At 40.7% G+C, this 12,748-nt stretch overlaps 1 protein-coding gene across 1 annotated transcript in view; it reads left to right on the top strand.

Moving 5' to 3' along the window:
• Nucleotides 1–1,533: 1,533 nt before the first annotated feature.
• The window catches only part of LOC132000940 (cytochrome P450 2J2), a 35,751-nt gene continuing 24,536 nt past the window's right edge, over nucleotides 1,534–12,748 (top strand). The window contains exon 1 of the mRNA XM_059374924.1: nucleotides 1,534–1,832. Within this exon, the coding sequence (XP_059230907.1) occupies nucleotides 1,623–1,832 (210 nt within the window). The 5' untranslated portion in view covers nucleotides 1,534–1,622. The remainder of the gene's footprint in view (nucleotides 1,833–12,748) is intronic.

Genomic DNA, 12,748 nt, shown 5'->3' with positions numbered 1-12,748 from the left:
TATTAATAGTAATAAGTTCTTAAAGTTTAAAAATGTCTTCCTTTCCCTTTATACTTTCCACATGCTACACAATGCCCTGAAAGTATTCGTTATAGGAAAACAATGTCAATCATAGACTTTAGACTTTGCTTTGGAAAGTGATGAGAAGCAAATTAGAAGGTGAGGTTTCATCATTGTTTTTGAATAAGCAGTCTTAACTTTTCTTCTCATGGAAATTTAAATCAGCTTATTATAAATCCAACTAAACATCAATTTTTGTGGCTTTCAGGTAAAGTCCAACACTTCATTTATATAGTCTGTGAAAAGAGGTCCTGATTTTGGAAAGATAGAAAAGAGACTTCAATTCTGTTCTGTTCTGTTCTATTTTATTTTATGTGACTGTTTATCTGTATGTTAAAACTATGTGTGTATGCTATTCCACTTCAAAACTGTGCTTCATGATTTGAGTCCCTGACAGATGGGGAGACACAGGATGGCAAGGAAGGTTGGAACCTGGGGCTCTAACACTGTTTGGGGGCTTCAGAGGAGGAATCTCACATGGCAAACCAAAAAGGAGAAGGAAGACACCTTCTTACAGTGTTAATTAAGCAACTGTTAAAGACTAGGCTCAGGGCTAGGGGCTTTGATGTAATGCTTTTTTAAATTAAAATTTAATTTATTAATATATTTATACATGTATACATTTATTTATATACATATGTGTGTATATACATTTATTTATATACTTAAGTGTGTATATACATTTATTTATTTATATGTTTGTTTGTTTGAGGGCAGGGGGCAGAGGAAGAGGGAGGGAGAGAATCTTAGGCAGGCTCTACACCCAGCCCTGAGATCTGAACCTGTGGGCAAATCAAGAGTGCATGGTTTAACCGACAGAGCCACCCAAGCAATCCTTGATGCAACGCTTTTCAATCTTCAAAAAGTTACAAATACAGTATCTTGCTCAGATGTGTGGCAGACCCGTGGATTTATTGATTCACCACCTATTTGCCACTTAACATTTAGGTCTCCGTTTCCTCAACTGTAAGATGGAGCTAAGAAGAGCATTTTCTGTCTGCTTTTGTCAAAATTAAGTGATTCATGCACAGAGGCGAGTGTGCCGCCTGGCATTTAGTTAAGGCGCCCAAGAAATGCCTGGTGCTGCTGATAGCATCACTGTTTACCTGGCAAGATTCCAACTGTGAGATGAGGGAGGGTGATTGAAAAACACAGAGCTCAAAGGCCTGCGGTGCTCTCAGAGATGTGGAAACGCTCCGTGGTCTCAGAGACGAGCTTCGTCAACGGAAAAGAGCAACCCTCGGAGCCTGGCCTTTTCCAAGACCTCTTCTGGAGGGCAGCCTGGCTGACGTGGGGTGTGGGGTCCAGGGAAGGAAGGAGGGGAGAGGGAGGCTCTCCAGGCGCTGCACGCGGCGGCTGGGGCGAACAGCTAGGACGGAGTTCCCACCCGGGGCGCAGCGGGGAGGGCGCCAGGGGCGGGGCAGAGTGGGGGCCGGTGGGGAGAGGCGAGTTGGGCGGGGCGAGTTGGGCGGGGCCAGCAGGCGGTCCTGCAAGCTCAGCTGCCGGGACCCGCAGGGACGTGGCCTGCTCAGAGCTCGGCAGAGCAAGAGGAAGAGAGAGCTATGCTTGGGGCGGTGGGCTCCCTGGTGGCCACCGTCTGGGCGGTGCTCCACCTCCGCACCCTCCTGCTGGGTGCCGTCGCCTTTCTGTTCTTTGCTGATTTCCTCAAAAGACGGCGCCCAAAGAACTACCCCCCAGGTCCCGTACCCCTGCCCTTCGTGGGCAACTTCTTCCATCTGGACTTTGAGCAGTCTCACCTGACGATTGAGCGGGTAGGAGCGGGCGAAGGTGCAGGGCTGTGCCGGGACCCTGACTTGCAGGACAGGGGCTATCCCGGGGATCGAGGGCGGGAGGCTGGGTGGCTGTGCAGCGAATGCAGGTTCCTTGGTTTACCTGGTTTCTTGGTTTATCCTGCTTTGAGCCTCGATTTCCTCGCTGTCTACTGGTATGATTACACCTGTCCTTTCTAGAAGTGAAATATTATTCACTGATTACTATTTAAGGGTGCCAGACATGTTACAGTCTCTAGCCCATTTAGTTGGGTATCTTGTTAAGTGGTATTGCAACATCCGGTTTATAATAGGATCACTTTGTCCTCTTTAATATTTTTGTCGTGGGGGTGGGGGTTTGGGGAAGCGGTACTTACCTTCTTCGCTGTATTTCCTGAGTGTAAAATGATACAGGACTCCCTAAATCCTCACCACTTGTCAGTAACTTAGCCCCTCCCTTTCCGTCTCCTCTCCCTGATATCGGCGCTCACCGAAGTAATTTGTTTTAAAGTGTCCCTCTGCTTAAATATTCTTAGCGCTTCCTACTGCCTTCCAGAGTTAGGGATCCACTTGGAACTTCTTCTTCTTAGGGATCCACTTGGAACTTCTTCTTCTTCTTCTTCTTCTTCTTCTTCTTCTTCTTCTTCTTCTTTTTTAAGATTTTATTTATTTATTTGACAGAGAGAGAGATCACAAGTAGGCAGAGAAGCAGGCAGAGAGAGGAGGAAGCAGGCTCCCTGCTGGGCAGAGAGTTCCATGTGGGGCTTGATCCCGGGACCCTGGGATCATGACCTGAGACGAAGGCAGAGGCTTAACCCACTGAGCCACCCAGACTCCCTGGAACTCTTCTTAACTCAGCCTCTTTCAACCTTTTTATAATCATGTCCCACCAGGGTTTCCTAACTGTCCTCTCTGATTTCCTTCAAATTCCCTCCAGCATCCAGCCCTCTCTCAAAAATCCTCAGCTGGTTTCTTGTCACTCAGCTAGGTACTTCTGTTATCTGTCACTACCTAGCTGAGTGACAACACTGTGGTAGGTAGGTGACTGTGAAGGTTAAATAAAACTATCAGTGATCAAACATGGCTTTTAGTAGGTGCGCAACAAATATTTGTTCCCCCTTTCCTAGAGGTACCCCGGGCACTTTAAACACATGCTTCTATACTCAAATACAGGTGGAGAAGGTTTTATCAATTTCTTGGAGAAACACCCAATTGGGAACACTAAGTGACAGGAAACACTAAGTGACAGGATTAGTAACAGAATTTTAAAGCTAGGCTCCTAAACCTATACCCTTGTTTAAGAAATGTGTTGGGCGACTGGGTGGCTCAGTTGATTAAGCAACTGCCTTCCACTCAAGTCATGATTCCCGAGTCCCAGGATTGAGTCCCACACTGGGCTCCCAGCTCCATGGGGAATCTGCTTCTCCCTCTGACCTTCTGTCTCTCATGCTCTCTCTCACTCTCTCTCTCTAAAATAAATAAATAAAATCTTGAAAGAAAGAAAGAAAAGAAAGAAATGTAGATGTTGCTTAAGGGTGCCTGGCTGGCTCAGCTCAGTCAGCCGAGTATGTGACTCTTGATCTCAGGGTTGTGAGATGGAGCCTGAGTTTGGGTGAAGAGATTACTTAAAATCTCTTTAGGAAAGAGAAAGAAATATGTTGTTTAATTTCCAAGTATTTGGAAATTTTCCTGCTTTCTATTAATGATTTCCAGTTTGATGTCACTATGGTAAAAGGACATATGCTATATAATTTCAGGTCTTTTAAATTTGTTAAGGTTTGTTTTATGACCCAGCATACAGTCCCATGCATGCTTGAAAAAAATATGTATTCTGCTACTGTTGGGCTGAGTATTCTGTATGTATCAATTCGATCTCAACAGATGATCCTGTTGTTTGGTTTTCTATGCCCTTCTATACCCTGACCTCTTACCTATTGATTCTATCAATCACAAGGAGAGGCATGTTGAAGTCTCCAACTATAATTACAGGTTTGTTTATTTCTCAATTCAGTTCTGGGAGTTTTTCCTTTTTGTATTTTTCATCTCTGTTACTTGGAAGATGCATGTTAAAATTAATATATCATCTTGGTGAATTGACTCTTTTGTTATTATGTATAATAACATATGTATAATGTATAATATATCTCCTTATCCCCGGTGATTTTCATTGCCTAGGCTTTTGCTGATATGATACAGACACACCAGCCCTTTGATGATTATCTGCATGGTGTATACTATATTCTTTCACTTTTAACCTATTTGTATCATTCTATTTGAAATGAGATAGTATATAGGTGGACCATTTTTTAAAATTTTGCCAATCTCTTTTATTTTTTAAAGATTTTATTTACTGATTTGAGAGATAGAGAGAGAACAAGCAGAAGGAGCAGTAAGCAGAAGGAGAGGCACACTCCCTGCTGAGCAAGTCCCCATATGAGACTCCATCTCAGTACCCTGGGATCATGACCTGAACTAAAGGCAGATGTATATCTGACTGAGCCACCCAGGTGTCCCAATCTCTGTCTTTTAATTGGTGGATTTAGATCATAATAGTTAATGTAATTGTTGATAAGTTAATACTTAAGTCTGCCATTTTGTTATTTATTCTCTATTTTTCCCGTTTCTTATTCCCATATTATTCCTTTTCTGTCTTCCTGTGGGTCACTTCAACTTTTTTTTAAGAATTCCATTTAATTTATTTATACTGCTTTTTAGTATATCTCTGGATTGTGTTTAAGTGTCTGCCTAAGGATTATAAGAGGCACATGTAGCTTAATACAATCTACCAGTATTACCATTTTACCACATCAAGTATAATATCGATTCCTTACAACCAGTAGGTACTTTGGTTCTCCCTGCTTGATAATTATCTTGAATATTATTTCTATATATATTGAGAACCACATCAGACAATATTATAAACTTGCTTTTAACTGTTAAACACACTTTTTTTTTTAATTCAAGAGGAGAATAGTCTATTATATTTACCAATTTACCCTTTATGTTGCTCTTCCTTCATTCCCAAAGTTCCTAATTTTCTACCAGTATCATTTCCTTTTTACATGAGGAATTTTCTTTAGCCCTTCTTCTAGAGCTGGTCTGCTGGCAAAAACTCCTCTTAACTTTCCTTTACCTAAAAATGCCTTTATTTCACCTTCATTTCTGAAGTATATTTTCATTTAACGTAGAATTCTAGATTGACAATTTCTTTCACTCAACATTTTAAAATGTCGTACCACTTCTTTCAGGCCTCTGTGATTTCAAATGAGAAAATTGCTGTGATTTGAATTGCTCGTCCCCAAAAGTAATAAGTTGTTTTTCTCTGCCTGATGTCAAGAAGATTTTTTTGCTTTTATTTTTTTAAGATTTTATTAGGTTATATCTTTTGTGTGAGAGAGAGGGAGAATCTGAAGCAGATCTGTGCTGAGTGCAGAGTCCAACCTGGGGCTTGATACCATGACCAAGATATCATGATGTGGGCTGAAACCAAGAGTCGGACACTCAACTGACTGAGCCAACCAGATGCCCCAGTTTTTTTGCTATTAGTTTTCAGAGATTAGATTATGGAATGTCCTGGTGTTGATTTCTTTGAGTTTATTGGATTATTAGATCTGTAGTTTGATCTCTTAGCAAATTCAAGAAGTTTTCAGTCATTATTTCTTCAAATTTTTTTTTATTCCATATCCTTTTTCCTCTCTTTCTGGGACTCTTGGATGGTGATGGTGCAAATGTTACATCTTTTCTTATTCTAACATAGGTCCCAAAGGGTCAGATTTGTTCTTTTTAATCTATTTCCTCTGTGTTGTTCGGGTTGGATACAGTCTATTGATCTGTCTTCAGTTTCACTGGTTCCTTTCTCATTTCTGTTCTGCTGCTGAGTTGCTTTATTGAGGTTTTTGTTTGGGTTATTTTATTTTTAAGTTTTAATTTTTCCCTTTGGTTCTTATATATATCTTTTACTTCTTTGGTAAGATTTCCTAATTTTTTATTTTTTAAAGATTTTTTAATTAAGGAAGAGAAGAGGAGGGGAGAGAGAAAAAGAGAGAGAAAGAGGGAGAACCCAAGCAGACTCTGTGCTGAGCATGGAACCTGATGGAGGGCTCAATCTCATGACTCTGAGATCATGAACTGAGCAGAAATCAAGAGTCAGATGCTTAAGAGACTGAGCCAGTGAAGTGCCCCCCAATTATTTTTAAACTTTTAAAGAATATTTGTAATTGTTTATTGAAACATTATAGCTGATTTAAAATCTTATTCCTATAATTCCAACATCACTGTCATCTCAGTATTGGTATCAACTCATTCAAACAGATTTTCTTGGCTCTTGGTAAGGTGAGTAATTCTGGAATATGTCCTGGACATGTTGTGCTTTATATGACTTGGGACATGTAAATTCTTCCATTGTGGTAGAGAGTCAACCTGTTTATGGTCAGAAGCTCACTTTTGTGGATTGTGGCTCCAATGCCAATTTAAATTATAAACCCTCTTCAGCACTTCTAATCTTTCCCTCTTATGTGTTATCCACGCACAGAGGACTCCATTTCCACATTCTCATCAGTACAGGCTAGGAAGAATGAGAATGGGGACAAAAGACCACCCCCTCCCCCAGTTCTGGGTAGGGTAGCCTCTTCCTTACTGTAGGGAGGATGGAAGTCAGAGATCTATCCATATATGCTCCATGGGGAAGGAACATCTCCTTATTTCTGTAGATAAAGTGTAGAAATAAGAATTCTTCCTCTTAACCCCTCTAGTTCGGGGGTGAAATTTACAGTTCAGCTCACAGACTGGGCAAGGGGCATCACCTCATTACTACAAAGATCGGTTGGGTAAGGACAAGTTCCCATCCATGTTTTCCACTTATGCAGCACCCATTAGGGGGTGGGGGAGAATCACACCTTTTTTCATGCTGTTGTCTCCAGAATAGGGACGGAGAAAGGTTAAAAAGTTTCTGTCTTATCTGGACAAGCTTTTTCTGTCACTTTGGCTAGAGAAAACAGTACTTTCTTGGAGTTATTTTTGCTGTGCTAATTAGAGTAATGATTAGTAGAAGTAAAATGGAAATTCTTTTACTCAATCTGGTCTGGAAGGGAAATTTGATCTGTGCCCTTTTTTTACCATTAAGATAGAGCTGATTAGAAAGGGTAAATGATTTACCTGTCATAAAACTGGCTAGTAGTGAAACTGAGGCTAGGATCTCATCCATGGTCTGGTGTTTTCTCATCAAGTCAGACTGTTACATTTTACTCCATATAGGTTCCCATTTCTTATATTTTTGGTTGTAAAACAAATGGAGTCAAATGGTTCATTCAGTTACAATGAATTTTACATTCCAACAATTTGGAAACATTAAGTCCCAACGATTTGCTGGGCCTTGTAGCAGGATTTAGATGTTCATTTTCATTAATCTTCACACACACACACACACACAAAAAACACACAAGTCAGGTATTCTCTTGTGGTGGGTCCATTTTGCCATTGAGGAAACTGGCTGAAAATAATAAAGTTTTTTGCTTGAGTTATTCAGCATAGATAATGGCAAAATGAGAAATCTCTGGAATCCAAGGCTTCTTGACTCTTACACCTATCCTCTACTTATACCACTTGACTTTTCGTGGTAGAGGATAATGGATTCATTGATTCAACCCACATTTATGAAGTACTTACCACAGGACAGCCACAACACAAAACAGTGTATGATGAAATGTGTGGTGTAGACTCATGGTAACCAAATGAGGTATCAGGAGATGAGATCACAGAGAGTGGGGAGCCCTAGAGACAACCTCTTGTAGAATGTTGGGATAAATTGGGCTGAGCTTTTAAATGCATGTCAGGCAAGTGGCCATGTGGAGTTAAGGGGACAGGAGATTTTTTTTTAAACCCGAGGAAGTGGCATGAGCTAAAACATAGCAACAGTACAGTGAGGAAACTAGCCTGTTTAAATGGCATGATGGGAACTTTTTGTGTGTTATTTCCCCTATTTTCTAAACTTTCTCTATCATAGCTATATGACCTATTAGATGAGCATTTATCAAAATAAGAGAAAACTGGACTAAGGTGGCAGAATGGTAGATAAGGTGGATAAATGAATTAGTTAAGATACACATTAAGCTGTTTATAACAGAGGCCTAAAAATACCGTAATGTAAAAAAAGATGTATAAAAAGTGTAAAAAAGAGACTTACTTTTATTCCACAAATGATTTCAGATGTAGGCAGGAAGTCAAGGAGCGAGAGGCTGCTTTATATCTCAAGGTCATCCAAAAACTCCAGTTCCTTCTACGTTGTAGCTCTGGTCCTGAAACCCCTTTGTATCTGAGTTCTGCTCTGTAGAAAGGGAAGTAAGGAAGGTGGTGAGCAAGCAGCTTTCATTTAAGGCTGAGACCCAGAAGGGGAATATGTGTTCTCCATCACCACTACTCCTGTACCATTGTCTACACCTGGAGAAGCTGGGTAATGTGATTCTTGATTGGGAAGTCATGTAGCTCCTTAATTCTTAGGGAGTGCCATCACTCAGAAGAAGGGAGAATATTCATCCTTCCATTTAAAGATGAAAACTAAAGAAAGAGTTAGAAAGAGCCCAAACTTTATTCCCCCAGTGCTAAATCTCTGTGCCTCCTTTTCTGAAAACTGAAAATGCTTTCTAGGATGGTTAAAAAAAAAATCACATAACCCCATGAACATCAGTTTGTTGTCAGAGTGCCAAGCATTTGATGCTTATTTCTGTAGCTATACCACTCTTCCCTTTTTTAAAAAAATTGATAGCAAGAAATTAAAGGAAAGCCACTGTGTTGCATAGCAGGCATACCTTCTCTGGCCTCCTCACTGGATGGGCTCCATTATCCCACTCTCTGGCCTCTTCCCCTTCATTGCTTTGTCAGTACCTTACCAGAGTCCCTTTGCTAAAATATGATCCCAAATATATCAGTAACAATACAGAAGTTGATTATTGATATTAGTATTATGGCTAATCCTGCTATAACCTCCATTTTATGGATTTGGAAACTGAGACACAGAGAAGTCAGATAACTTGCCCCTAAATCACACAGAAACTCACAATTGGATTCAAACATTTGTAGGACTTCACAATCCAAGCTCTTAAATACTCAATTCTATTGTGTCTCCTATTCAAACATCTCCAGAATCTCAGTTACAAACAGGACTTAAACTATTTCAGCTGGCATGAAGGGCCTCCTCCATCTAGCTCAGATCGCCTTGCCAGCTTTGTCCCCTATCTCCTTACTCAAACGAAGAGCCTTGTCTTCTATCTCCTTTCTTTTCCCAGGAACCTGTCCTGGCGCCTGGTCCCCCTATGTGTTTCCTAACTTGGCCCCATTGAATGACTTATTGTACAGAATAGTAAAAAGAACTGATTATAGTCCTGTGTGCTCCTTTAGACTGTGGAGCTTCTTTAATATAAGAGCAGATCCATGACATATACTAGATTTTTTAAAAAAAAATTTTATTTCTTTTCAGCGTAACAGTATTCATTGTTTTTGCACCACACCCAGTGTTCCATGCAATCTGTTCCCTCTCTAATACCCACCACCTGGTTCCCCCAACCCCCCACCCCCCTCCCCTTCAAAACCGTCAGATTGTTTTTCAGAGTCCATAGTCTCTCATGGTTCACCTCCCCTTCCAGTTTCCCTCAACTCCTTTCTCCTCTCCATCTCCCCTTGTCCTCCATGCTATTTGTTATGCTCCACAAATAAGTGAAACCATGTGATAATTGACTCTCTGCTTGACTTATTTCATTCAGCATAATCTCTTCCAGTCCCGTCCATGTTGCCACAAAAGTTGGGGATTCGTCCTTTCTGATGGAGGCATAATACTCCATAGTGTATATGGACCACATCTTCCTTATCCATTTGTCCGTTGAAGGGCATCTTGGTCCTTTCCACAGTTTGGCAACCGTGGCCATTGCTGCTATAAACATTGGGGTACAGATGGCCCTTCCTTTCACAACATCTGTATCTTTGGGGTAAATACCCAATAGTGCAATTGCAGGGTCGTAGGGAAACTCTATTTTTAATTTCTTGAGGAATCTCCACACTGTTTTCCAAAGTGGCTGCACCAACTTGCATTCCCACCAACAGTGTAAGAGGGTTCCCCTTTCTCCACATCCTCTCCAACACATGTTGTTTCCTGTCTTGCTAATTTTGGCCGTTCTAACTGGTGTAAGGTGGTATCTCAATGTGGTTTTAATTTGAATCTCCCTGATGGCTAGTGATAACGAACATTTTTTCATGTGTCTGGTAGCCATTTGTATGTCTTCATTGGAGAAGTGTCTGTTCATATCTTCTGCCCATTTTTTTTATGATTGTCTGTTTTGTGTGTGTTGAGTTTGAGGAGTTCTTTATAGATCCTGGATATCAACACTAGATTTTCAAAGGATTCTGTGACTCAGAATAGAGTAGGAACCCATCGTTAATGATGCTTTATTCCTTATTTCCTTAGGTCTGTTTTTCATTTCTTCTTTCTCTCTTTCATTCTTTTTCTTTATCAGATAGAAATATTGAACTATAAAAGCAATACAGGGATGGCTAGGTGGTTCAGTGGGTTAAGCGTCCGCCTTCTGCTCAGGTCATTATCCCACAGTCCTGGGATAAACTAATGCATGGAACTTCTTGCTCAGCGGGAGCCTGTTTCTCCCTCTCCCTGCCACTCCCCCCAGCTTATGCTCACACTCTCTCTCTCTCTCTGACAAATAAATAAATAAAATCTTTAAAAAATAAAAATAAACAAAAGGAATACAAACACATTAAGAAAATATTTAAGAATACAATTTAGTGAGAGGGAGAGAATCTTGCCCCTCCTTATGCCAACCCAGCCCCCATCACATACCCAAACATGCTGAGTAGCCGCTCTATAAGATTTGGTATATATCTCTCCAGACTCCTGTGTAATAAAATAAAAATATTCCTATTTGTAACTTTTTACTAGAGCTTCTACCAATCAGTGAGTAAAAAAGCTGAACTTCCCAATTAAAAAATAGTTAGAAGAGATAAATAATCTTTTTAAAAAATAATGCATATATTGGGGAAAAGGTGTTAAACCTTAGTAACATATAGAAACAGCATGCATTGTTTTGTCTATTAGAATGGTATGTGCATTATGAATGAAACCAGTTTTAGAATATGCATTCAAATAAACCAGTTACACTCTATCTTGTCTTCTCTTTCGAATTTCCTTGGGATTTCTGAGTCATCAGAAATTGAGAACTTTGGGGGAGATTGGGTGCTCATCGGTTAAGCATCTGCCTTTGGCTCAGGCCACGATCTCAGGGTGCTGGGGTTGAGCCCCACATGGGGCTCCCTTCTCAGCAGGGAGCCTGCTTCTCCCTCTCCCATTCCACCTGCTTGTGCACTCTCGCTCTCTGTCAAATAAATAAAATATTCCTTTAAAAAAAAATAAGAATGGTATGTGCATTTGTGCACACATGTGCGTGTGCACACACGTGTGTGTGCATATACACACACACACTGCTCAGGGCAGGTCATATTTGGAAGGAGTCGACCTTCTCTTCTCCTGCCTGGGAAATGAGAATTGCTAGACTTTTACTCTTTTTCTTTTCCTTTGTGTCTTTGTTCTGTGGGTTTTTGAGTTTAAGAACTTAGAAGAAGTGGAATCTTCCCAGTTGTCTGCCTCGTGGGTATCAGGGTTCAAGCTGTTATCTCACTAACCCTCCCTTCTCATTTTTCTTCCTTCTAAAAATTTATTTTGTTCCACCTTATTATGTAAGTACTTAATCCCACATTTGGAATTTTGACCATTTGTCTTAAATTTCCCGTCTCCTATTACTTTCGTTCACCTTTTATAGTTCCTGGGTGAATTCTTATCTCTTTTCTATCTTCCTTTCTGATATTAAGCCTATTTTAGCCTCCTGAATCGTATTTTTAATCTCTTTTGTTCTGTTGTTCTCTTGTTTGGGTAGTGACTTGGTGATTGTTGTACATTGGGCAGCATGCTCTACACTACAATGTTCTCAGGTGCCCAGTGTGTTACACATTTACCTCCTGTAAAGTGATCAGCAAGATTATGGGCACAGTGCACGTGAGAACGAGAGGCAGGGGTAGGGTCTACTGAGAGTCATCTCTTGAAGGAACAAGTCAGGAAATACCTTGATTAGTAGCCATTCACTCTCATCCAGCTCACTTGCACATACCTGCGTATTTGTGCATACTTGTGACACACCACACACTCTTCCGTTCTCTTCCTCCCACTCTCTCCCTCCCACTAAACTCTAAGGGTCTGGTGCCTTCTCAGGCTTGAGAAGCAAATCTTACATAATGCCTGACAAATTCCCTTCACCACCCAACAGCTTTGTTACCTTGGTGACATTACTTGGGCTAGGACTCTTTTTCCTTTTCTGAAAGACAAGGAAGATCATTAATGCCAGAGGGTGGTTTTAAGATTAAATAAAACAAACAGTGAAAAGGGCCTCACATGGCACCCTGTGTCTATGTGCCTTCCTCCAGCACATCACCCATGTGCTCTCGTCCTCTCTGTTGCCATGAGTCCAGTCATTCCTCAGAGACTCAGGCAGCTGTGCGCCAGGTACCAGAAAACCAAGTGCCTTTCACACAGTTATTTTCATTCTTCCTCACCAAACTCTTTGAGGGAGTTTGTTTTGTTTTAATTTTTCCTTTCTGTAGCTGAAGCTCAAAAGAAAAAAGAAAAGTGAAACAACTTTCCCAAGAACCCACAGCTAATGAACCATAAAGCTAAGGTGCCCACATTAGTCAGGAACTAGAGTGCTTTTCTGCACAGTTGGTCCCAGCTAAGACTTGAATTTTCAAGTTGAGGAAAGGGATATTGTCTTCTACTTCAACACTTACGATTTACTAAAAAGTCCATGATTGCAACTCCAGTCTTACATTAACAATATCAGCCTTCTTTGGCCTGTCACATGTTCTGAATTATC

This window comes from Mustela nigripes, chromosome 14, assembly GCF_022355385.1.
Source record: "Mustela nigripes isolate SB6536 chromosome 14, MUSNIG.SB6536, whole genome shotgun sequence".
NCBI lineage: Eukaryota > Metazoa > Chordata > Mammalia > Carnivora > Mustelidae > Mustela > Mustela nigripes.
The sequence above is the reverse complement of the archived record's forward strand: the minus strand, read 5'-3'. Positions and strand labels throughout refer to the sequence as shown.